Source organism: Macrosteles quadrilineatus, unplaced genomic scaffold (assembly GCF_028750875.1).
Source record: "Macrosteles quadrilineatus isolate MER2022 unplaced genomic scaffold, UCM_ALF_1.0 Scaffold_9__3_contigs__length_116548681, whole genome shotgun sequence".
Taxonomy (NCBI): Eukaryota; Metazoa; Arthropoda; class Insecta; order Hemiptera; family Cicadellidae; genus Macrosteles; species Macrosteles quadrilineatus.
This window is the reverse complement of record NW_026542602.1, coordinates 111,267,631-111,295,483: the sequence shown is the minus strand read 5'-3', so window position 1 is coordinate 111,295,483 and position 27,853 is coordinate 111,267,631. Positions and strand designations below refer to the sequence as shown.

The following is a 27,853-nucleotide window of genomic DNA, read 5'->3' as shown; positions in this document are numbered from 1 at the left end:
TCATCATCTCCGGAGGTCTCGAAAATGTTATCGAAGCCTCCCGCGAACATGGAAAAATGAAGAATATCTACAGCCCCCCACGGTCATGTGGAAATTATCCTAGTCTTTCACGATTGCAGCAAAATTCTGATAATTTCTCGCGATCATGTAGACATCATAATCGTCTCCCCCATCACGAAAAAATGTTGATAGGCATTTTCCCGCGTCCATGAAGACATTGTCATTGTCTTCCACGGTAATGGCAAAATAATATCCCCCCCGGAACGGAAACATCATCATAGTCTTCCTCGCTCGCGGCAGTATTCTGATCATCTCCTGCGGCAGTGCAGACAACATCGTAATCTTGCGCGCAGTAATTTTACGATTGTCGCAAAAGTATTTGGTATCGGTATCGAAATCTACTTTTGACAACCGATTCTCAACACCGATAATTTACCAATGTCCAAGTATCGTTGGTTTGGAGAATTGGTCTCAATAAACAACACATCCCTGATATAAAAATGATTTGGGGGGGGGGGGGGGAGGAGGGGGTATACTCCCTGTATACTCCACTGGTGGGAATCTAATAAAAACATTGTAGTTAAAAGGAATAAATTGAAATAAGGGGACCTATTTGGTTTACACATTTTAATAGTGTTCAAAACTAAATTCCAAGTCAAAAATAATAATCCACTATCCTTTATTACTTTTCATATCTTGATCTATACCATAAAAACTGAAGAGTGATTTACCTACCTCAATCAGGGTGCAATCATCATAAAAGTAGACTATTTAAATCCATTTTCATAAACTGTTTTGTCAGTCTCTTGTTTACAGCCTATGACTGTGGTTAAACATTCAACTGAAGGATCTGCTATTAGATTACAATTCATATTTAAACCTTTATTAAGAAAGTTTTTTTGGCAACACTGGATCTTTAAAAGGGATCCATAGAAATAATTAAAATGCAGGGGGGAAATGTCCTTAAGGAAATAACAATCTTTTCTATACAAGTACAAAATACAGTAGTTTAGTTAGTCTAATTAAATTTAAAAATAACCCCGCCGCAGCAAACCTGCCGACTAAGCGAATTTCCATTTGTCTGAATTGATTTTCAGTTAACTATATTTTAATAACATTAGGTTTAACGAGTACCTAGGTTTGATGCTACAAGGAAACTAATAAAGTGTGTTTTTGAGTAAAATATTGATAGCTTAGTACAAAATAAATAAATTTGCCAAGTTTGATCAAAATATATCCATAAACAAGCAAACTACAACATTTGACAATATTCTCAATAAGAATAACATGGGAATTTTAAATTTAATTTTTTTTAAATTTTCTCTGTTACTAATAAACAAACTAAAATACTTTTATATACTAAATTATTTGTTTTTTTAAGCTCTTTAAAAAGGTCTAAAGAGAAAATCGGACCAAAATTACTCAAGTTATCGCGTTCACGGACGTATATATATATATAAACATTTGAACGAATGGTGTTTTTGGCCTCTGGGGACATCAAAATGAAAAAGTAAATCGGTCCCGGGGCTAAGGTCTTACCGTGTTACCTACAGTAATAGCTACATTTGAAATTAGCTATAGGGAAATTCGCTAAAAAGTTATCTTAAATGTTTAATGGTAAAAGTTATAAAAACTGCCATTAAACTTTTATGTTTTAGACAAATAAAAACATAGAAGAGGACCATCATGGTTTGCTAAAATGGAATACCCCCGCCGCAGCAAACCTGCTGTCTTAGCGAATTTCCATTTGGCTGAATTAATTTTCAATTGATCTATTTAAATAACATTAGGTTTAACGAGTACCTAGGTTTGCTGCTACAAGGAAACTAATAAAGTGTGTGTTTTAAGTAAAATAATTATTGCTTAGTATAAAATGAATATATTTGCCAAGTTTGATCAAAAGATATCCATAAACAAGCAAACTACAACATTTTATAATATTCTCCATAAGAATAACATGGGAATTTTAAATTGACCAATTTTTTAGTTTTCTCCGTAACCAATAACCGTAAAAAAACTTTTTGATATACTGAATTGTTTGTTTTTTTAAGCTCTTTAAGAAGGTTTAGAGGAAAATTGGGAAATTTTGTGTTTTGAGGGTCAAAAGTGAGAAAAACCAATTTTTACCCCATAAAACCCCCCATAAAACCCTGTTCCCATGGTCCGATCATGCTGGATCGCGAACTCATTCAAGTTTATCCTGCCTTACACCTTTAAACCAAATTTCATCAAAATCGGATAAAAATTACTCAAGTTATCGTGTTCACGGACACATATATATATATATATATATATATATATATATACATATATAAAAATTTGAACGAATGGTGTTTTTGGCCTCTGGGGACATCAAAATGAAAAAGTAAATCGGTCCCGGGCCTAAGTGTTACCATGAGACCTACGGTAATAGCTACTTCCCTATAGGGAAATTCGCTAAAAACTACAAAAGAGTATAAAACAAATTACCAAATTATTTTTGTTACTGTTTATTTTTAACAAAGTTCATTACAAAAAGAACACATCTCACAAATCTTACAGTCATTAATACTGGACAAGGAATTACCCATCAAGTAGTATTCACACATGGTTTACAATTTGTATTTGTATGAATACACACCTTTCATTAAAATCTCAAAACCTTTAAAACCTAATTGAATCATGCCATTTGTTCAGTAGAGTGCTGAAATACCTAGGTAGGTATTCATAAAAAAATCTACTACCGGTATTGTCTAAAATATTGATAGTTTACCAAACGATTTTCTTCTTTTGCTTAAAAGTTTGTGCAATAAATTAAAAAAAAAGTATTCAGTTAGAGTATAATGAGGATTAACTCAACAACAATGAGGGTAAATGAGGATAATTTGGGTGTTTTAAAATGCTCAAAACTCAGCATATCAAGAAAAACCACGAAAAGAAACTTACTGTTAATTGTGATTGGAGTTTTTTTTTTTTAATTCTTTACAACTATAATCATACACATGGCATCATTTTAACAGAAAAGTCAAAATATGACATAAGTTATTTTCAAAATTTTGTCTTGTTAAATTTTCAAAGTTGATTTCACTGGAACATTGTAATAATTTAACAACGTAAACGGGAGTAGGTATGTTTTATCTATGACGTTACATACTACCAGATAATAATAATTTACTTGTCATATATTCAAAGGAAAACAGCTGTTTTTAGTTCTCTAAATTGTCCGCAAAATCATCGTTTACAGGTAACTTAAATTAGGAAACAAATCAAAAATATCTATGGTAAATTGTTCGGTTTTCTAACCTTAAAATTGTATTAGTACATTTTGGAAACGCTGCTAATCAAAAGATACTTTAAGTTATGTTTACAAACAACAGAAATGTAAACATTGATGACGGCTTTGTCTATCCTCAAATTATGTGGTTTAGACGATTAGACCATTTTAACGATTAGAAGGTTATTTCCAGAGTATGATGAAAATAGTTGTTCATCATACAGAGCGAAAGTGTCTTTTTCGTGCTTAATCGTATTTCCAAGCTTGGCTGCGCCTCACTTGTAAAACACGATTGCGTACTAAAAAGAGCCACTTTCGGTTCTAGTGATGCAAACTACTATTATAGAAAGTACTTTGATATGTCTATGATATGAAACTTTATTAATTTGGCAATCTCCATTGAAAGGCACTTCATAATTTATTTGATAAGTCCTTTTCCTTAACAAAATCTGGTAACTAAACATAATATATTCCTCGAGTTAGCTCTACTCACAAGACGACGAATACTCAACATAATTATTTACATTATAGCACAAGACATACATACAATCTTAATAAATACAGGACTTGTTAATGCGAAAGTATACCGTTTATGTACAGTAAGGGTTCAGAAAAATAAATTTATTGGTTGCTTAAGGTGAAAAAATACTCATAAAAGTCGCAGTGGAGGGGAATGATTACGGTAAATTTTGGACTCCACTTTCATAAAATTCATGTGCGCTAGGAACTTTTCTTTGCTGTATCTGTGTACATACCTGGGGCGGAAGTAAAATAAATAGCTTTATTTCTGAAAACATAATAATCGGTAAATTATTTGTAAAAGCAGTAGGCTAAGCAAAAAGCTAGTTTGTAAAAATTCATAATTATTCCAATTCTGAATAATGGTAGTTAAAACTAGCTAAAAAATTAATTTAAAATTTCAAGGGCGGATTTACTGTACACAAATACTAAAGAAATTTTAATTATTGTTTTCTTATCGATAATCTTAATCTATTAGAACATTTAGACAAAAATAATGACAGACCATGGCAAATTGACACAATTAGCACTAAGTAGACATAGAGTACGAATAACTTACATAGTTAATAACATCAGTCTTATACGTCCTATTTCTATAATTACAATAATTTATTGCTAGGTGTTATTACATATCTATAGATAAGCTGTAGCAGCCATTGTTCGAATACATAAGTTCAAAGGGACCGTCGGGTCGGAGCCGAGCGTAGGTAACATCACACGGAGCGATGGCAAGCGAGAAACAGTGACGATCAGATCGTAGGTTCAATGATGTCTCCGTCGCTCACATTTTACCACACCGTCCTGCGAGTACAAAAATTATTAAATACCACTGGATATGTATGGAAACAGAAATTGTGCACTTGAGAAATGTACGAAAATATGTTCAACCAATGTTGAACGTAATGAATGTTATTGTCATAAAGAATGACAATAATTAATGTCTTAGGAATAAAATAAATTAAGGAATAAGGTACTTTTACAAAACTAAATTACCCAAGAAAATAGTTCCAGGCCATTGATAGCACACATAAAGTTCAAAACACAATGATTTATGTTTTGCTCCTTCGAGAGGGATTCTTCAGAATGATGTATAAATGCTTTTATCACTTCTTATGAAGTGCCGTGGTACAAATACTGCCATAGCATTATATCTCCTAACAATTCTACCTATATTCATATTCTTCTACAATGGACTCCCTCTTTCCGGACTTATTCTGCTCTGGAGGCCAGTCCGGTTACCAGGTTTTCTGGCTAAATCAACGTCTCCTGAATCACTCGATAACCAACCCTTGGAAATATTTACTTAAAATTAGGAGATTGTTGTATTTAGATACGTGATCACTGCTCCCAAATCTTTTCTACGAAAGAAGTTAGTTTCATTACTGCCTACTTCCTACCGATCCAGTCCGGTTAAACTGATGTGGAAATTGTCTGGTTAAAGAGATACTTTTGCCGAGTGTTGTCTGGGTAAGATTGAGTCTCTGAAAAAAGGGTGTAAGTATATTATAGTAATTGTGTCATGAACTTTTGGTGTGTTGTCTTGGAGTAGGTTTTGTATTGTATAACTGTCAAAGTCAATTTAAAAAAAAAAAAAAAAAAAACTAATGTAGCAAATAGATTCAAGACAGTAGCACAATCTACAAATGCTAACATGTTCTATCTGAGCAGCAATTAGATACAGATGGTCTATATTGATCACAAAGTATGGAACGTCTACTTTAGTATCAAAAGTCAGTGGTTTAACCACAAAACCTTCAAAGAATAGTATTAATTTTAATTTATAAATAATGATGTTATAGTATTCTCACAATATATCTTCAAATCAAATCAAAACAATCTTTATTGCATAGTGATACAGTACCGTAGCCGAATTAGAATATAAAAATAAAAATTATTACGTAGGCTTTTACCTGTGCGTGATTCTAGTTGCTAGTAAAAACACATTAGTAACAACAAACAAGAATAGGGACTGCCCACGAGCCAAATGTGCAAAGGCAGAAAGAAGATAGCTGTCAGATATGCAGGAATACAATCACTTTGAAACTTACTTTACAACGGCACTTGACAGATTTGACTTCCCCGTGGGAGAAAACTCTTGGATGCCATTCTTCTCCGTTCTCAAACAGTCGGCCCACGGGGTAGGTGCAGCCACCCGCTGCTAGTACATCTGCCTTGGACCTGGTGATGGAGCTCTGCTGGTCTCCCAGGTACGCAGGGTCACGTGGGACTGTGACAGGGGAGGGCGTAGGACATGTTTTACAGCAGCCGACGCGACGTAGCGCGACTGTCTCGTCGCAGTCTAGGGGTGGACAGACTGTTCTCATGCATCTGACTGTCAGTGATGAGCTCTGGGGACAAAAAGTTAGTATGAATGGAAAATCCTCTGGAGTTTGCTCAGGAAGGGCCTTTTTTGTTGGTTGCCAATAAAACAAGCTTTTAATTTTAACCTTAATTTGTTTGGGATGTAGAATATTATGTTAGCAAACTAAATAATTTTATTACTAATGGATTTATAACACAGATTTTTTGAAAACCTAAATGAATGAAAACTACTGATTTTTAACAAATGTTTTTCTGTCGGCTTATAAATGAGTTGCACAAGTTACATTAATACTGAAACAAATCTTTAGGATCATACAGTCAACTTTCTTCCTAAAGATGAGCACTATATCCACTAAGCAATCCATATATATCTCTATTATACAATGCAGATCATTCAGATGAATTGAGAACTTCCTAGGCACAGCCTTTGTGATTGATATTAAGATTTTAATTTAAATTCATGTTGATGTTTTGAGCCATTTCTCACTAACATTGTTAAGGTGCTACTCACATTGCAATGGCACACTGCGCAGGTGTCGAAGCCCGCGGGTGGAAGGTAGGGATGCCAGGAACTACCTGGGGCGTGCAGCTGTCCTGCAAGATAACACCCTTGCGAGATGTTACTTGAGTCAAACGTTGAGTCTAGAAACAAACATAGCCGTGTCAGTTATCTGTATTACCATTTCATTTGCTATCATTATTATTAATTGAGACAGCAAAGCCACTTAGCAGCATATTTTAAGCTGTAGAATGAAGTTGATGATCTTTTTCTTACTGATTAAGTTTCACTATTCTTTTGCCAAGACCATCTATAACTCTTTGCTTTGAGAAAACTTAACAATCTATTTATCAATGTACATTTTTTGTAAATTTAAGTAATGAGGTGGTCAATTCATTCAACAAGTCATTGTCGGCCAGAGGGAAGAGGGTAATTAAAGATGGAATGACTAGAGCAAAATAATTTACCTCAGCTAAAAAAATGTCACAAAACAATTACATCTGGGGAATGTCTACTCACTGTCACATGTAGGACAACACTGGCCATTCCGTAGTGTGGGGTTGGTACACGGCAGCGTCGGGCAGACCACAGGGTCACATTTCACTCTACCGTGGTGGCAGTTACACATGGTACAAGGCTCGGAGCGGCTGACCCACTGGGCGCCCTCGTCGTGGAAACTGTCGCTGTGAAAGCAGCTAGTTTGCTCTGGTAGGTTGGCATCACTGTTTATGTTGCTGACGGGCGGAACATTGTTGTCAGAGTAATGTGGTAGACAAGCCGGAGGAATGGAGACCTAATGGCAATTTGTACATTATAGATTCTCTGAACACTCACGACGTAGTAAAATAGTACATTACTGTCACAATAATGTTTTAGCATAGCTAGGAAAATAATTGGCATTGTCAATATTTTTGAAAATAAATAAATATCACAAGAGATATGCCAAAATACATTACAGGAGCTTTAAAAATAGATCAATATCACTTACATATTAAAATATCGCATCAATTTTCCCCCAAGCAGTCTACCATTCATGTTGGGCATCTTATTCCTAAAATTTACAGCTTTTAATAAACAGCAAAAATTCTTCATTAAACCACCAACCTGTCTCCAGTGTGCCTTCAGTAGGGACTTGGTGGTGTGAAGGTCCTTGATGTCAAAGTGGACGACTCCGGTATCGAGACGAGTCAGCTCAGTGGGTGTCAGTCCCAGGACAAACCCCTCCACTGTGTTTCCTGCAAACTCCTCCAGAAGTCTCCGGGTGACAGGAGCTCCGGGAGCAACTAACGGGATGTCTTCTAGGTAGAGGCCCATGGTGCGATCCTCTGACCAAGTACCGGACAGTACAACCTAAGAGAAAAACAGTTATGAATCTACTGATTGTCTAAGGAAGAAATTATGGTAAAATAAGTAGGATTGCTACCAAACACAGATTTCTACAGGCAGTATGAAAAGAAATGTATAAGATTGGCTTAGGACACATTACACTGTAAAATCCAATCCTTATATATAATACGTGGAGGCGATTTCTACAAAACACTACTCCTCCGTTAATAATAATAATGGACAGATTTTTACATTCGATGTGTCAAAATTAAGTATTTGTTGTGTAGAGGCCCCTTTTCACCAATTCCTGTAATAAAAGTCTTTGAGCTTTGCCCCACAGGTCATGAAAATCACAATGTATTTCTTATGAAAAAACAATTTTGTTTACTTAAACAAACAAATAATTTGTATTAATTGCATACTAAAAACAGCTGCTCCATAGTAAACACGTGATACACACAAGTGACTGTTATTCGTTTTGAAATAACACCTATAATACTTTTCAATTGCCTATTGGGTCTGATGATGATTGGAGAAATCGATCACCACTTACCATCTTTCATATGTATTTACCATCTTGTGATTCAACAGTATAGGTAAGTGTAAATATATTATTACTAGTGTTACTATAAGTATAATTTGTTTGTTTTTTCATATAGGTATATGTTTCACTTCGTAGTTACCTCATAGTGTAAGTTACACTCATTGTCCACCGCAGCCCAGATAAGACCACTAGATGGCGTGGGGAGACTGTCAGTGGCCACCAGCAGGGAGGGGGAAGGGGCGTCTCGGGCATCGGCCACGGGGCGAGGAGCGAGTCGCCCTCTGGCCAGACTTCGGGTTGTCGTTGTAGCAACATTGATGGCCAGCTCACCACTGAGGGACAAACCCACTAATTTAATAATGGTCCTTATGGTATTTATTGTAAGGTTATATTAAGTGAAGTTGGAATATCATAAGAGGTTGATTAAATACTGTGCCACAGCTGTGTCCGATGAATTGGGTGAATGGTTATTCAACAATTCAAGGCAAGGGTTAAACAACTAGGTATTGTACTTATTTATCTCAAAAATCTTTGTGCAACACTTATGCTATAAAAAGACAATGTTTTTCAACCGGTATCTTTCAGAACTTCGAATTAAGCAGTGCAACAAAATGTCAGCCATTGAAAGATGAATTATAAATAAAACCCTTAGGCAATACAGCATGTAAGTTTAACATGTAATGTGTATTAACCCATTGGCGCCGACTTACAAGCGTTACTCGTACGGCCGCTGCAGGCCCGGCGGCCGACTTACGAGAGCCGCTCGTGTCACCGCTAGGCAGCGCCATTTTTTATTTAGTTATTATTATTTTTCGCCCTTTTTGTTTCTTCTTACTATTATAATGTTTATAAAATATCTTGCTTCTTGATTTGTGTATTTACTCATTTATTTTAGCGAATAACAAACAATTTTGTGTTGCCATGGAAACCACATATCACAAAAAATCAGCTGCGGTAAGGTAAACAAACAATTTTTTTTTAATGTTATTACTTATAAAAGTACACAACTTTTGATTTTTCTACGTAGGGAATCGATTGACCTTTATAATAGTAGTGTTATTTGGTGTCTGGATTAATCTTGGAATTTGTATATCAAGTTTACTTTCAAAATATTGTTTTTAAAATTTTTATTTTTATAATCTTTATATATATATATATATTTAGTTTAGAACTTTGACTATCCAATTACCACTTTTCTGTAGATAATTTTACTGTGAACAAAATGGTGAAAGAATTATTAATTTATTACCTAAGGTTTTCTTTCTATAGCAGTTAGAGTAAAAGTCTACAAATTCGGTAAAATTAATTGCCGCCAGAGGGTGCTGCATGTAGCTCATTAATTCCTTCCCTAATGGGTTAATAGCATTTATGACAAGTATAGAGGCAAAGTTTATTTTACCTATATCTCGTAAAGCCAAAGCTTTATCACCATTGAGTTACTATATCTGGTAAAGGCCATAAAGTACTAAAGCTAACTAATCTTAAACTAGCTTTAGTTATACAACATACTTTTACAAAAAACACATACTTATACAACTGTTCCAAATGGCGAGTATTGATTTGGTCGATCGTTCCATTTGCCCATCCGTTGTGGAATGAAGGCGTCAGATCTTCGAGTTCAACCAGTCGGCGATCAACCACTGTTGTACAAAAACTGAATTTAGTTCAAATAAATAAGACAACATTTCTGGAAGCTATATCCAAGGGAAAACATATCTTGCAAGAGGATATAGGTATTATGATAAATAAATTTGCAAGCCAAGTATATTGATAGCGAATGCATAGGGTTACCAGTTGAGGACGAGTCATAACTACTTATAAGAGGGTTTAAAAAATACAACTAAAAACAGGCTTAAGAATGGACCTTTAGTAGAAAAACCAAACGTTAACCAGTGATCGCCTAGCGTGATATGCAGAATCACCTAACCCTACTTAAAAAACATTTTTAACCTCTTTAACACTCTGTATCGAATACCATCAACAGAGAAGATAAGCAGAAATGGTTACCAGAAAGCCCGTTTATTAGTTAAGACAGTTTTAGCTAAATTAAAAAAGAATTAAGTACTGTGACCTTAACTCCTTTTCCCTGCTGAAAATTCATCCTGTGTAGGGTACGCAACTGACCAAATTTTCAAAAGAGAACTGAGTTAAGTTTGAAGTATTTATCAAAGTAATTGTAAACTATTCTGCATAAAACATACCTAATCCAAGGACATCGGGCTGTGTCACTCCGTCCAGACGTACGTGGTATCTCAAGGCTCCTAGTTTGTCGATGTACATCCAAGCCATGCCTGTCGTCTGGGTGGACTTGTCTTCGTTCTCAGGAGGCGCTGCCAGTGGTGCGTGGAACAGTTCGCAAGTGGCCCGAGTTCGGACGACACCAGATATTGATTCTCCTGAGCGTGAAGAGATGGTTACACTCAACCGTTGTCTGGACATCTGGTTCAGATCGAGGTTACTTACAGCAGAACGTACTTCCACGACGTTGATGTCAGGCGATGGTTTTTCAACTCTAACCACCTGTGACAAAGGAATACCAGATTTGATTTATAATTGAATACCATACATCATTGTTGTCCTGTAATCCAGCTACTAGAGGAGGTCACGAATTGTGGATATTTATAGGCATGCACTGTGGATACGATACTCCCTGGTGTGGATTAACATCCGCACTATTGTCGGGCCGACGTAAGTTTGCAGTTGAGGGAGGAGCCTATTTACCATATGATTTTGAAAAAACCAATGAGAACCGTGCGGTGTTGCCAAATCTAATAATACCAGCTGATTTGAAATATTGCATAGTATATTTTAATTAGTGTTGTCAACGAGCGATGTGGCAATGTTGCACTAGCCTTGTCTTGTCTTGCCAATCGGCTGCCACCAACTGCAAACGTGGTCCCGACAATAGTGAGTACTATGACTATCCGCAGTACTATCCTGATAATTAGACCAATTTGCATATACCAAAGGCAAAAATGTGGTTTGGATTCCACTATAAACTGTAGTTCCCTTAGTTGCCATTAGCTGTATGGGCTATTAATTAACAGCTGTGTTTAAGGAATATGTCGGCCTTAGTCACTAACAAGACTACAAGATCGCGCCACTCATCTCCATTCATACTAAGCTTAAAATACCTACTTTTTATGGGCACCATTTCATTGAAAAGTATTAAAAGTTAAGTAAAGTCCTGTAAGTAAACATCAAACTCCAGGAAATGGTTTAATGTGAAAAAAAAATGGAAAATCATTATTGAAATAGAAATGTTTCACTAAAAAACTTTGTTAACCAGAAATCTACCATTTAGATTTTTACATAAACATCTTTAAATTTGTTTACTGATTTTTATGAAACTAGATACCGTATGTATTTTAAGGAAGAAAGATCTAAGTTAGAAAAAAAGTTGGTCCAATTTGAAACTTTGAAATTACTGCCATTATGAAATTTTAAATTTGGTCCAACTTATTTTTTTTTCTTTCCATGTTCCACAAAGATATACAATATCACTGTGCAATCAATTATAAAAGACATATGTTTATTGTTTAAGTTGAAATAATTACCATGTTTACATTGTGTTTTGGAAAACAAACACACTGACTAATTTAATTAGATAACTATCACAGATATATTCAAATTCAAATAAGCTATGTTACCTCTTCAAGAACCACTCGCTCCTTGCCACCGTTGGTGTACAGCCGCACAGTCACGGGAGAGTTTGCTGTGTCGTCAGCCCCGAACACGCCCGTGAACACAAGAGTCAGGTGGATGGACGGAGCTTGTGTAGACACGGAGACAATGGCTGTTCCTGCTGCATTGGGGCTTGAACCTTCCAGTAGAGCACTGTACAGCTCAGTGGCCAGGGTACGATACCTTTTAGGACAAAATATAGTATTATTGTTTCAAAATTACTCCTTTTAAAATGTGATGTTGATCGTGATGCCTTTCTTACTCAATCGATTTTACAACTCCTGTGGATTAGTTAGCCCACAGATGATATAGAAAATTAGAACTAGTGGGCTGGTTTATGTACCAAGCTATTTGTGACTATAGTCTTAAGATGTAGAAATATTGAAGACCATCAATACCTGTATTATATACCCAAGCCTTTTTTACTCAATTGTGTTTTAAAAAGGAAAAATTTACATTTTTAATTTATTAAAGATAGAAGCAACGTTATAGTGCCCTAAAACTGTTCAGAAAGGTAAAAACTAAGTGCCTCAGGTAACAAAATATCATATCCGTCATTACTGTTAAGTTAATGCCATTACCGCTTCATTATTACGCCCTATTTCTTCCAATTGGTGTTTCACTTGACAGGAACAGGAGCAATGCTATAGGACGAGTGCATGTTCAGAGATTTACCTATACAGCTGTCCAGTGATGGCTAGTTCAGCTCTCTCCCACAGCAATGTGACTTGCAGCCTCTCTTCCCGGACGAGACGTCGGTATTCTCGAGGTATCCTCCGCCAAACGCCACATACCTTGTCTGTGTCATTCTGGTAGGCACTGTGAGGCGTGAGAACCTACAGACACAAGAGCCGGATATAGTTCTAGCAAAGCGAAGCAGAATAGGGTCTAGATAGTTGCGTATTTGATAAAATCCTTATTATTTATTAGGTAGGGCCTTAACTAACCAATAGCCAAGTTTTCGCAAAACTATTTCTCACCTACTAGCCACATTGCTGATCTGACAAAAATACTGGCTAACATTATGTTACGATAAGTCACATCAAACCATCAACCTGGAACAATTCAACCTAAATAGAATAAATATAGACTGACAGCAGTGCTGCGGTTAGCATATGTTCCGGCGTCCATCTCTAGGAGTGCTATGTAGTTACACACCTAGAAGCACATCGCTGAACCTTCATTGACAGTCTATATATTTATTTAATTATTTGTCTATACCAGTATTTACATTAGTTCAACAATACTATTATTGAGCCCAAAGATCAAGATTGGTTACTCTAATTCTACAAGAAGCCTATTATTGAGTTTCTTTCTCAAAAGTTACTAAACTGTCTCCCATCGTTTTTTAATATCATGGTGTACCTGTTCCTCAAGGATGTTCCCTCTCATATCCACAAACTGCACTCCTCGAGGTCTCACGGAAGTGTAGAAGGAGTAGTACAAGTTGCGTTTGTGGAAGGTGAATCTTCCAGTGGCTTTGTAGTCGACAGTTCTGTCTGCAGCAATCGTTGGAGCTCCTTCCAGTGTCGGTGTCATCTTGGACGTCAGCACTGCGGCAAAGTCTGACAAAACAAAACAGTATGTTACCACATTACTATGTGAAGTTTCACTTATATTTTTTAAGGTTGTTAAAGTATTGAGTGCGATAGGATGTGATTATAATATAAGGATAAGAACATGTTTTTTATCTATGATAATGACAGTTTTAAGTTCTTAACTTGTGCACTATGATGGCTTATCTTTGTTGTTTTGCCTCCTGATCACAATTTAAATTATTACTAGAGGTTAAAATACCGTAATCCGTCATGTGATCAAAGTCACCGTTGGGCGGCGACCGGTTTCAAACCGACAAAGGAGTTATCTTCAGGCGTAAGCTAGAAGGAACATGGAATCACTCCGAAGAGGTCTTTGAAAGTCTTAAAACAGGTAACGAAGAATAATTAACACATAGACAACAAATGTGTATGTGATTTAGCAACACATAACACTTGTGGCCACAAATCGATTGCACGGGGGACAGTACACGTACTTTGAATTATAAGTCCAGACAATAATAATAAGTCCATCTATAATAATGAGACCATAATTATATAGGTCTGGATTTATAATTCAAAGTATGCATACCATCCGCCGCACAATCAATTTGTGGTCACAAGTGTGTATGTGTCATAAAAATGTGTCTATGTGTTAATTATTCTTTGTTTCAAGACTTTCGACGACCTCTTCAGAGTGATTCCATGTCCCTTCTAGGCTACGCCTGAAGATATACGACTATGCCTTTGTCGGGTTGAACCAGGTTGCCACCCAAAAGTGACTTTGATCACATGACGGATTAAGTAATAATGATGGATTGTTTCATAAATGCAATAAGAATATCAGGAGCTGTTCGTATCCTGTATTATGTTAGTTCTTAATAGCCAAATGGTGAGGTTAAGTCACTATGAAACAAATACAAGACAAAATTTTGTATTTAATTACTAAGCTACTAAATTTTATCAAAACAAACGCAAAGGATAGACACTAGGGATACTTAGAAATGTAAATTGAGAAATTCAACAAAAAGGGGGGGTTAATGAGTCTTATAATATTTTGTAATTTGTATAGAGCAAATGTTTATTGATAATAGTATTTTAATTTCAAATGATAAAGCTTTCAAATAATGTCAAAATATACTTACGTTTTAAACTTTTCTCTTCTTCAACGCCTGCTGTAGGGGGTTGTTCCTCTACAATATCTGGACCTGAAAAAATAATTCTCATTAATGTATTTTGATAAAACCGAACGAATTGTTGATCTAATATTTTTTTACAATACAACAACAAGCAATATATTTTAATTTTACATTGTAAGTCTTTTCCAACAGTTACCTGACAAAGTGGGCTTCCTTGCACTGTTTACAGTATGCCAAGTGACTAATTGACGCATTTACTTACTTTTGCCTCACTCATTTTACTTTTGTCGCACTCCAATTACTCCAACCAAACAACACAAAACAGTGTACTTTTGTTAGGCAGGTATGTTCGCTTGAAAATAAGTTGACAACACCCATAATTTTACCAACATCCTTAAGATTTTATGACTACAATCAGCTGGTACAGCCTTTTTTAAATTCTTTTCAATGCTTGGATTCAACATCACCTAAAAATGTGTTGTACAATATAGTGTTTGAAAGACTAATTATTTATATGCTTTTATACTAACTGTAGGAAAAATATAATGTGTAACGCGGGTGCAAAGTTCCTTTGCTGCACTCACATAACTTTCCACACTCATATTTGTGGCTCATGCGTAAACATTTCTCTAACTTGCAACAAAGTGCCATTTTAATTGCCACTTCAAGTGCCACAAGCCACAAGTAACTATAGTGCATATGTAATGAACAATATGTCAAAGAAAAAAAAAATACAATATCGTTTGGTAAAAATAATTTAAATAAGATTGTATACGGTATGCATTTTTAATATCGTTTACTGAGGCCAATCAAAATTATATACAATATACCACAAGTCATTTGGAAAATACAACCAAAAACTCATCCTCGTGATGGGTGATTCAATCTTAACCTTATTCTAGAAGATTTTTATCTATCTGTTCAAGCCAAGACATTAATCAGGATAATCCACCATAAGCAGGATGCCGCGATTATTTTCCCGCGCGATGTTTGTTTTTCTTCGTCTTAACAGTGTTTACTTCTTCCATGTTTCCGGTGTAGGCTATTCCTATTCTACAGGACGCGTCGTCGTGGGGGGAGGGGCGTTGGATACTTGCCAATCGTGTCACCAACAATGTGGTTATCAGCTGGCGAGTGACTCTTAAAAATTAGCAATGCTGCCAACCAACGCCTCATCGAAGCGATAAATTATCCTGCTGCCACTTCTGATATGTATTAAAATGCAAAATCACTTCGTGCTCAGTGCATTGGGCTTAGTTGGTAAATTGAAAAAAGAGGTGTATATAATTTAATAGAATACATAGGGTTTAACAACCATGGAGCGTAAGCCGTTATCCAAGATACGTTTTAGAAAACAAAAGATGCTGCGTAATTTCTGTAGGATATTAAATAATAATTAATTTTACAACATTATTCGAAATGAATTTATTGATTTTTTGGATTTTACTATGAATAGAGTATGCTGCATCATTGCAGATAGTGTAGCCTAAAGGTGCGAAAGAGTGCCGAATTAACAACTTGCACTTGACATTTCAAAACAAACAGACAAAGCTCTCCTCCTTTGAGAGACTCATCCTTTTTGGTTTCTTGATCAGCTCACAGTTGGGATCCGAACCACCTGTTACGGCATTATCACGTAGCTAAAAGTAATTTGTGGGATTTGAACTTGGACCCCTCAGGACAGATGTCCTGAAATCTTTTTTATTTGCTGGTGCCTAAACTAGAACTATTTGGAATGAAGGAAATTACAAACGCTTTCAACGGAAATCTGTCCAAACTCTTGATTTTGTTGGATGTGCTTAGGATTGAATCCGAATCCGTCCCTATCACACCGAAATTTGAGACGATGATTAGACTAGCAAGACACCCGATTAAGCTATTACTTTAGATTGGCCGCTCCTTAGTAGAAATTTGATTTTAACGATTTACTTTTGTTATAAGTGAATACGATTGACCAACTAAAATTAAATTCAGAAGAAAAATACACAAACTGAATTGGAAAACCCCCTATATTGCAGCATTTATCCATTTCATCGAATGTGTTGAACGATGTGAAAGTGTCAGTTGTCAATGGAAACTCTCGATGTAGACTACCACGGTCAGGGAGGCTGATGCAAGGAGAGCGACGGTGGCGGCAGACGGTCGGACAGACTGGCACGACGCGGGGAAAGCGCGGGTGCAACCATCCGCGACTCCGGGTTCCGGGCACGTTTACGCGGCTCCTCTCCCGCCGTCGCGCGCCACCGCCCGTCTGGTCTTTTGGCGGCAAATCAGTGTTTGAAGGAATCATGGGAAGGAAAAATTAAAGGAATTGCTAGATGCGTGAAAAGCAAAATAAATTAATGAGTTTTTCAGACACTGAACATATCCTATAATCACATCGAGTCAAGGATACAGTGCTGCGTATTACAAAGGTATTACTAAAACACAAGTAAAAGATAATTGTTGAATGGAGTAAGAAGCCGTTTGTAGCTTTGTTGTTGATTTTGGGCCAGTTTTTCCGAGGTTATTTAAAAAAGTCTAATGATCAAAGAAAAGGTACAGTAGGTCCAACCATACGAACCGTCAAACGACTAAGTCGGCTACTAACAAAAAGCCCAGAATCGAAACGGCTGCATACATACAAGGTGGAGACTAAACCAAAGTTATATGATTTACCCAGAAACCAAAAACCAAAAAATCTATGCCAAGAGTGATAAACACAAGCTTCGCAAGGAAACCCCCAGTTTCTTTCACGAAATTTTTACAGGGTATTTCACGAAATTTTGAACAGATCGTTGTCTCCAAAAGGTTTAAGTATAGATCCTACTCGACTAGTTAATTTTGTACAAATTATTTAGACTTTCATGCTAGATTCTGCTGAAGAGAACTTGCAACTATATTACAATCTAGAAGGCCATGTACTCACTGTCATTGTCTCCTGGGCAAACTTTACAGCAACGCCCTGGCAGCAGGACTGGCTCGTCACACGAGGGCTTGGGACACTCGTGCTTGATGTTACGGCAGTGGACCTTGCCCACGACCCGCCGCTTGCGATGATACTGCAACAAAATAACCGTCATGTAGTCCAACTGGACAAGAAACAAGGTTAGTCAAGGGTTTCAGTGCTGCTTCAGAAGTATAGGAAGTATTTCACCGGCAAAGCAAACTGCAAAAGTTTACGCCGACCAAGGACGCTGCTATCTCCGAAGACCAGGACTTGTCATTCGTTCTTCTGGTTTGGTATCGTATATATTATATCTGGTCTGTGTGAAAAGGTATCGTCCAGGCTTGAAATTCAATTAAATGGATAAACTACGCCCATGGAGTATGAAATACAATATTATCTATTACCAGTGCAAAATCAAAACTAAGCTGAAGAGAACAAAGTCATCGCACAACCCCATTGGGATCTTCACTCAATGAAACGTGACCATCACGTCGTGAAGACTTTAAGACTTAAAAACAACGGCATTAAAACTTGTATTTGGATGTTGTTAATAATATATTCTACTTCTTATATAGTATATTCTTTTGTGTTGCTTTAAAAAGATAAATCTGCCAACAATTACGCATGGCACTCGTAAATACACAATGTTCAAAAATATCCTCTATGCATGACTTGACGAACTTAAGTGCGCATACAAAGTGACACATTTGAAACACAATAAGGTCAAAGACCGAGCGATGAGAGCTATCACTCAGTGGATGTTCTGCAGGGGACCACAAGGGGGGCGAGGGAGTACAGACAGAGGTGATGCCAGATCCCCTCCTAGCCGCTACTTTATATAGATCTACCCGCCCGCCATCTATTTTCACACACCTTATATCGGGCTCACTGAATGACATTTCCATCTCTCGATCATAACTTGATATTTGGGGTTCCGGTCTCGAAACCTCCGTCTGAGACAAATTAATGGTTAGCGATAAACTGTCTTTTCCATCAATGCTTCCACGCTCTGTGCGGGAGCGCCTATACAGTAGTGGGTATCTAGACCTCATTTTATACAATCTCTGTTGACTTGCTAAGTATAGATCTCAACAGTAATCTCAAATAATCATAAACGGTTTAATTTACATAGTTCGAAATATTTTCGAAGTAATGCCAACACGTGAACATACAACACGTACAATTTTGATTGCGTTTAAACATTGTTGATAAGGGTTGAAAAAAATGTTCATTTCACACGATCTCGCCATAGGTATAGCAATAACTGATGAATCTATAGTGTTGAGGTAAATAGATAGTGTTGATAACTCAGGTTTTGGACCGTCCCCTCAAAATAATGTAAAAGTCGTAGCTTCCAGCGTAGACACTATCCCTAGATTTTATATAAAAAGTTAAAACGTCTTTTAATAAAAATATAGAAAAATCATGTTGAATGACAAGCTTCTCGCCGAAACTTCGCGGGAAGGATAACTGAATTGAGAATAAATTCTAAAGATTGCCATACTGTACTTGCAATCAATCCCAAATTGGTCAACAAAATTGTAGTGTAAACGGATGACATTCGACATTACGCTTATGTTCGAACACTCAACTACTCGGGTGGCGAGAAGGTATTTAATTTCCAGAGTGAGACACCAACAACAATTGAGCATTGCTCACCAAGATTGGTGTGGCGTGGCGGCTTTCATTAAACGGTTGGCACTGAGTTTCTTTAAGCGAACTGTCGCCACTTTTTAATCGGGACAAACATTACATATTTATTGCAAAGATGTTGACTTTGCCGTTTTGTTCCGCGTATCAATTAGGGTAGATTTAATTCGCGTAAGGGGTGACATTTTACGTTCCTCTCGGATTGTTAGGGACCCCATTTATAAATTTACAGATTCACACGTCTGACTTATGTGCGTGTTTTCAAACTTACGATGATTGTGTCACTCAAACACATGTGTGTGAAGACTATGTGTTGTATCTGTTAGTTCGACATCCATGGAGGATTTTCAACTATCAAGGAAACAAGAAAAAAATAAATACATCAATCTTGGACCTAATGATAACATTTAGTATAAGTCACCAAATCAGCTCACAGCCAGTATGCTAGCTTCAAAGTTTCCTAAAACTTATTGCGGATGTGCTAGGTATGATATATGTCCTAAAACACACAGCGGATAGCTCCAAGGTATCCAAAAACTGACACGGGATAGCTCCAATGTATCCAACAACTTACACCAGATATGCTAGCTCCAACTTCAAGATATCCTACAACTCACAGCGGATATGCCCGTACCAAGGTACAGGTACCCAACAACTCAAAGCGGATATTCCCGTACCAAGGTACCAAACAACTCACAGCGGATATGCCCGTACCAAGGTACCCAACAACTCACAGCAGATATCCTAGTACCAATGTGTCCTACAACTCACAGCGGATATGCATGCCCGTACAAGGTCCCCAACAACTCATAGCAGATATGCACGTACCAAGGTACCAAACAACTCACAGCGGATATGCCCGTACCAAGGTACCCAACAACTCACAGCGGATATGCCCGTACCAAGGTACGAAACAACTTACAGCGGATATATCCGTACCAAGGTACCAAACAACTCACAGCGGATATTCCCGTACCAAGGTACCAAACAACTCACAGCGGATATGCCCGTACCAAGGTACCCAACAACTCACAGCAGATATCCTAGTACCAATGTGTCCTACAACTCACAGCGGATATGCATGCCCGTACAAGGTACCCAACAACTCATAGCAGATATGCACGTACCAAGGTACCCAACAACTCACAGCGGATATGCCCGTACCAAGGTATCCAACAACTCACAGCGGATATGCCCGTACCAAGATACCCAACAACTCACAGCAGATATGCTAGTACCAAGGTGTCCTACAACTCACAGCGGATATGTTAGCGCCTATGCGCCGTCGGCGAGACGCCGCCACGCGGATAACAATGAACCACAATCGCCGAGATATTTATCTGAGGCCGTTACTATGGTAACGAAGCTGATTAATCAAATGAGCCACCGTGATTGCTATATTTAACTGTCTGCCGGCCTTGGTCTGCTAGTTACACCAATCCGCGATAACCAAGTGTTTTGGCGGCAGCTGGCAGTATATCCTGGCGTATCCTGATACACAGCCCAGGCTCAAGTCTTGGGTATGTGGGTGTATTCAATATAGGGGGTTTGAACCCTTTAGTTTTAAAGAGTCATTCGGGTAATGATAGTCCACAGGATTCTAAAACTTTTAATTTAAAGTATCATTTGGATAGTGATAGTCCGGAGGAAAATTTTGTGATGCAAGATCCGTTGAAAAAGATTGGTAAATGCAACGGTCCCTTGTAAAAACAAACATCCTTTGTAAAAGCAACTGGACGAGTTTCACAATCAACACAACAGCTATGTGCCAAAATATGGCAGATAAACATGAAAATAGCATAACCAGAACAATGCATGTAACGTTTTAGGAATTAAATGGGTTTAGTTCTAGAAGCCAGAGAAGATTATGGTACCGTACAATGGACATAATGAGCGATTAAACTTCTGATGGTAACATGGGGTTTATCACCGTTGGCAGTATATAAAGAATTTTGTGTAATTTATGATGAAATGGTATGTCCAAGTGACACGGAAATTTTTAAATCCCAGGCCAGATTATTTTAAATGATCGTCCAACACTTCTTACCTCTTAAGCAACCAGACTCACTATTTATTTAAAGGCCTCATTTAAATGGTTTGTGCACAACATTAACATGGGACAGTTGGCAGAGAAGAGCGCTGATTTGGCGGGTCGGTAAGAAAACAACCCCCTAGTGCAAGATAATGGTTGTTGGACGCTTTTCCGAAATGCGCTCATCGTTGGGAATAGTCCGGGCGCCAAAATGCTTGTCTACACAGTTTTAGCTCTGACGACACGTTTTATTTCCGACAGTCTCGGGCGCAAGAGGCATAGGTCTTTGGAGATCCGCCTCTGCCACGTGTTTCGATAGAAATGTACTCTTGGAAATTAATTGTCTTGTGTGGTGGAGCTTTGGAATTTATTGATCAGTGAAGTAATTTGCTGTGAGCCTACTCGTCCTTCGCAAAATATGCAATATGATGAAGAAAGAAGGGGGTGACAAACTGCCTTATGACAATTCCCAAGCTTTTCAGATATTGAAGTTAGCAGAGAGATAAGATCGAAATAAAAAAAGCTGTTATTCTGAGGTGTCAGCTACGTTTGAACGAAATCTTAAGCGAATCACTGACACATCATTCTCATTTTAAATCCGTAAGTTATATAAGATTTTGTAAAATATAAACAAACAAAAAAATACTTACATAGCAGGATAACTTTGAACCACATAAGATCGTCAGTTTTCCCAGCATCACTCGTCACTTAGTTAACCAACTAGAAACATGATACACGGGATTTTGGACAAGCCCCTTTTAAACTCGAGCCAACATTTTGACAACGGATGGCCCTCTCATATTTGTGAACCTCATTGTTCAGCTCGAATTCGCTTGAATGTGGCGCAGCGTTGCTTCGACTTGTATTTAATGACCACAATCCTCAGCGGGACATGATTTAGAGCAACGAACGGATTTTATACTATCCTATATAAAAATAATCAGATTTTCTTGAACAACGATACTGAAACTAGGTCTCGCCTTCTAGACCACGAAGTGGAACAAAGTAAAATAATACTTAATAATAATAATAATAATTAAATATTAATGAATCAATATAATTTGTCATGTTTTGTAGATGACTTTTCGATTATTAACTTGCACATTTTTGGTGTAAATGCCAATGTGCTGGTGGTTTTTCATTTGAAAATAAACCCATCAGATAATAATTATACCATCGATCATTTCTGAACAATAAAGTTCAGAGATAATATTGCTGGAAAACTGATTTTCATTTCAGAAAATGAGCCCTATGCCAAACAAGCAAAATATCAGGGATCAAGCTTGAAATTAGTTTGGAAATTGACCTTTTCTCTGGCAAGGGCTATCCAACATCCACTCATAATTTCGGCGGATGTCAAAATAATTTAAAACACAACCAATAAAGTATCTATATGAATCTTTTCAATCTTAACATGAAGTTGAGGGACAATTCAGTTGAACCACAGCGTCTAATCTTTATCTGTTCGTAACCCAATTGCGACCACTCACGATACGTCCTTTCGCTCAGAATAGAAATAGAAATGTCCCGATGGGATAAACACATTCATTCGCCAGACAAACACATAAATTGAGGGAGGAGTGATGTCAGGCGTGGCTGGCGATCCGCCCGACCGACTTTCGAGAGAAGATGCAGTCTTATAGATTTTAAAACTTGGACCAGTTTACATATTAATTTGCTGCAAATCCAGAGCCGAAAGTACACATTCAAGGACACTCCATAAGACTTAAGATTTTGATTCCATACGACTGATTCTTGATTTAAGCTGGATCATCACACAAAGCAACGCTATTTATTACCCACACTTTAAATAATAACAACGAAGAATACCTAGTGATATGTATTCCTTTAAGTGCAACATAAACCCAAACAATCACAGCTCCAAACCCTGACAGAACCAACGTAACTCCCGATTCCAGGATAATCGGTCATATCAAAACATTTTCGGAGCAGTTTTAATTTTTCTTCATGAGCTCTATTCAAAATGTTGTTGTCCTTCTACAAAATAACGCATCTTACTGTTCCAGTATCACTGTTTCCCATTCTTGCTCAATAAACACTGTATAGTTGTATCAAGTGATCATTTTACAACATTCGGCTTGACAGTTCAAGAGATTCTGGTCACAGGGTATAAACATTTTTAGTGGTTACAGTCTGATAATCCCTCAACCATTTGCTCATGAGAATTTAAGGAAACGTTAACCACTCAGGCATGGAAAGTGCTTTAGCGCGGCAGATTGGGCGGATTTACACTTCCTCCGATGGAAAGATCGGGCCGTCGGGCCCCGGGGCCGTCACGCGAGACACCACCTCGCAAGTTTTGACTCTGGCCGGATTTAGAAGTCACGCCACCGGGAGCCAAACAGTCTGGCACTATCGCCCAGTCTCTGATGTCGCAATAATCTCTACTGTTATACAACATCGAGCTGCGTCCATTGTCAACTGGCCGACCAGTAGCGAGATATCATTATCAAGCATATTTCAAGTGGGAGTCGTGCTATTCTCACAAATTGCCAGGAGATGAAAACCGCCTGTGGTTACTACATAATGTGCTTTAATAGTCAGTCAGATTATAGGAAAATTCTAAGTTGTCAGATTTGTGTGAATCCGAAAAGGGTGCGTACTTTAAGATGAGAGGAGGACGAGCGTTGAAAGAATGAAGTGACAGCTATAGATCATCTGTTTCTTTTAGCCAGGACCATTTACTAGAAGACCTGCAATGATCAAGACAGCTGGGTCCAGTTTTGAACCGTCAAGAAACTACTCCTCGTGATTGAACAGGCAAACTTCTGATTACTAGGTGAGCCCTATTTGCTGCACTAGAGATTGGTCTTGTAACTAAAGCTGTCGTGCTTTCGTGATCAACCTTTGCATACTGTATAATAATACCGTCGAAAAGAAATCTGAAGTATCCTGGTTTACTGAGGGATTAGGCTCAGAGGTTGGAAGTGGTTAACAGCTTATATGGAACGGATTGTCATTCTTGCTCATGGATACGACATTATACAACAACAATTTCTGTAAAATCTAGTGGGGTTGGGCGAATGATTTGTCAAAGTTAATTTGCATAAATTACAAGACTTGAATGGAAAGTCAACTTTACAACACTCCTCACTTTACTATAATAAGACTATCTTAATCTCCTCGATAAGGTTTATCTGATGACATGAATTAAAACAAGATTTTTGTTTGAAACCTAGGCCAAAAACTTACCGGAACACACTCGCATCGGATGCAGTACATGACGCCGAATGGAGGTCCCAAATCTGCAAACCATGTTGAACCAAGTTCCTTCAGAGTCTTTCCAAACTGACATTCTGAAACAAATTTAGCATTCTTAGCAAGTCTTGAAGTTTGATAAACAAGATTGGAGGGTTGACACTGTTGAACTATGGCCAATGGAAAATATACGATTGAAACATGAGTGTATAAAATATAAGAGGATTCAATTAAATTTCTGTGTTTTTTGGGTTTTTACCCCACTGGAACTTTTTCAAGTATTTTTAAAGGAACGGTCCAAGGTCCAACCCTGGCCTTCTTACGTCGGCAATTTGTTGGATTTTGATAAAGGGATTCAAACAAGAACTTCAGATGTCAATGTTAGTCACCAAATCACAATTATTTCCCCAAGTTCCATTATTCATTCAACTTTAAGTAGATGTCTTTATTTCTTATTATTTTTTCTGTTAACATAATATTCTGTTGACTGACATAACTGAGGCTTATCAGTGCAAAACCAGCACCTCCTTATACAAAACCGTGACGTAAGCACTTATTTACATTGGTTATCAGTAAAGAAGCACATAACATTCCTCTTGACAACTCTAGCATAACAGCAAAAGAAATTCTAATCAAGTAGATTATACCTAATCTCAGACTTGAAGAGACTCTCTTTATTCAGAATCTTGGTATCACCAAATTTCTGAATTTTTATTTGAAAATTTGCTATCACCCTTTTTTACTTGTATGGCACAACGATCACCCAATGGAATGTAGACGATTGTCCTAAAACAGATGTAATAAAATGCATAGCATATAAATGAAATAAAATCTATGTCTTATCTTTCGTACATTACCATCATCCACTTAATCGCAGTAAAAGGCAATAAGGTGATCACACGTTTTCTAAAGTAGCGTCAAAGCACAAAGTTATTCTGACTGTTGCCAAGCAAACCCAGCTACCAGTTTGTGAAACTCGCGGTGATTACGAGTTCAACCTCAAATTATAGAATCCAATGATGAGTATCAAACAACAAAATAAAGATTTCAGAAATCTGTATCCATCGAAGTATAAAACACAACTAATAAGTTATGTTATATACTTCGATGGCTGTACCTCAAAAAGCCTCCTTGCTATTTTCACTTTCAGCCTAGATGATACGTTTTCCTCAGAGCGTCTGCGGAATTTATTATGTTCGTCTTAGGAATTCTGAAGGCCGAATGACTTCACGGCGCGGCGTGCCCCAGAAACGAATTGCCGCTTACTAATGAATTACAGCATCAGCTGTTTAATTGTCGGAGAATCAGCTGATATGACGTCACAAACCCCTTCCGCTTCCTTCCTAGGAACTTTGTGAGTGCAAAACCGCCGTGGTTCTGCTTATAGTCAACCAGGAAGAAATAACTCTTGTCAGGTCAGGTAGCAATGTATTCCGAGACCTTGGTTGCACCACTGTAAACGTTGATATGGTTTATTTTGATTCGTGCTAAATATTGAGTAACATCTTCGTTACAATTATACCAGAATGTTAGCATTGAATTTTAGACACCAAGGTAGATATCCCATCCATAACAGATTTTAGCTTAAATAGAACATCTATACCTAAGTTAATCCTGCGAGCAATGGCGCGTGTAAACATTGATGTATAATCAGTTTCAAGTTACAAAATAATACGTAATATATTGTTTGACAATTAATAGTGGGCCATTGAGAGATTATAAACTATGCATTAGTACCTGACAAAGCTGTTTTATGGATTATACCGTTTTGATGTAATCAACTATCATTATAAAGTTTAATCAGATCCAAGCATCCAAGGATATTACAGTATTTTAGAATGAGCTTTAAATGCGTAGGAAAAACAAAGGGAAATTGTTGTTTTAAAGAGTTGGGTACACAACAAACAAGTTACGGGTTTTCACAAATAGTTTATTACATTGTATTAATTATACACGTTATGATCAAAATGCACTCATCAAATTGGACGGAAATATATACGAAAATTACCGATCAATAAGGATGACGTATCTGTGTTGTATGGTCAATACTTGACTCGCAAGTTTGTAATATTTTATAGTGTTTTCAGATATACATTGACTATAGAGTCACGGAGGACAATGTGAACGCCAACCGAGTCATCTAACTCATTGTCCTTCCATTGACATTTGTATGAAGGTCAGAACTGCTAATTGTTGAGGGGATCGTGATGAACGATCTGGACGTATTAATTAGTCTATACATTGCAAAGGATTGATAAACAAGCTAGACGAGTCTTTATATCACACAGGGAAAAGCTAAAGCAAATATACAACTGAGAATATCTCTTCACATGCATTTAACACCATCCCAGGTTAATATCTGTGGTTTATGTTGTTACAGATTGAAAATAATTCTATCTCCAGTCCAAATACCATATTATAGAACAGTTAGCTGAAGAGCACACTGAGAGAGTTAGTTGAATGGACACTTTCCAATTAAGAAACCCCAAAATTTATGACAACACTACAGGTTGATATCCGTTATGAACAAAGTTTGATAAATCTTCTAGTCGTTTTATTTTGAAAACGTTTAGACGCTGGATTTTTCAATAAATTAAATAATCAAGATTATTATGTATCTCATTGTTCGACATACAGTATACAGTATACATACGGTATAGAGACAATATAAACAACCACTAGTCCATAAAACTATTTATTCTACCGCGACACGTTCAAAAGCAGCACATCGTGTACCGCGCTCGTGTTTTTATTGGAACACATACTCGACAACCTCGCGACGTTTAGTCTGAAGCGTGTAGCGTGCAAAGCGAGTGTGTTTATTGAAATTACAAGTCGCGATTGAATGTAGGGAGGCGCCGCTGCACATTTCCACACAATGTGATTTAGAGACAAAGACTACACTCCCGCTGTCAATGGGATCTGATCCTACATGGCGTGGAGGCGAGGGATTTGGGAGAGGTCAAACATTCTGTGCGGTACATGTTTGGGGTTTGGGAGGGGTAAAACATACTGTGCGGTACATGTGGGGGGTTTGGGAGAGGTCAATCATACTGTGCGGTACAAGTTGGGGGTTTTGGAGAGGTCAAACATAATGTGCGATACATGTTGGGGGTTTGGGAGGGGTCAAACATATTGTGCGGTACATGTTAGGGGTTTTGGAGGGGTAAAATATACTGTGCTGTACATATTGGGGGTTTTG

General features: G+C 37.4%; 1 protein-coding gene across 1 annotated transcript in view; it reads right to left on the bottom strand.

Moving 5' to 3' along the window:
• Nucleotides 1–2,531: 2,531 nt before the first annotated feature.
• Nucleotides 2,532–27,853, bottom strand: part of LOC129004175 (dorsal-ventral patterning protein Sog-like) — a 44,460-nt gene continuing 19,138 nt past the window's right edge. The window contains exons 2-15 of the mRNA XM_054432632.1: nucleotides 24,646–24,749; nucleotides 17,730–17,862; nucleotides 14,828–14,890; nucleotides 13,513–13,712; nucleotides 12,823–12,983; nucleotides 12,114–12,330; nucleotides 10,665–10,983; nucleotides 9,992–10,103; nucleotides 8,603–8,795; nucleotides 7,698–7,943; nucleotides 7,113–7,386; nucleotides 6,606–6,736; nucleotides 5,821–6,120; nucleotides 2,532–4,573 (exon numbers count right to left, since the gene is read on the bottom strand). Of these exons, the coding sequence (XP_054288607.1) occupies nucleotides 4,535–4,573; nucleotides 5,821–6,120; nucleotides 6,606–6,736; nucleotides 7,113–7,386; nucleotides 7,698–7,943; nucleotides 8,603–8,795; nucleotides 9,992–10,103; nucleotides 10,665–10,983; nucleotides 12,114–12,330; nucleotides 12,823–12,983; nucleotides 13,513–13,712; nucleotides 14,828–14,890; nucleotides 17,730–17,862; nucleotides 24,646–24,749 (2,492 nt within the window). The 3' untranslated portion in view covers nucleotides 2,532–4,534. The remainder of the gene's footprint in view (nucleotides 4,574–5,820; nucleotides 6,121–6,605; nucleotides 6,737–7,112; nucleotides 7,387–7,697; nucleotides 7,944–8,602; nucleotides 8,796–9,991; nucleotides 10,104–10,664; nucleotides 10,984–12,113; nucleotides 12,331–12,822; nucleotides 12,984–13,512; nucleotides 13,713–14,827; nucleotides 14,891–17,729; nucleotides 17,863–24,645; nucleotides 24,750–27,853) is intronic.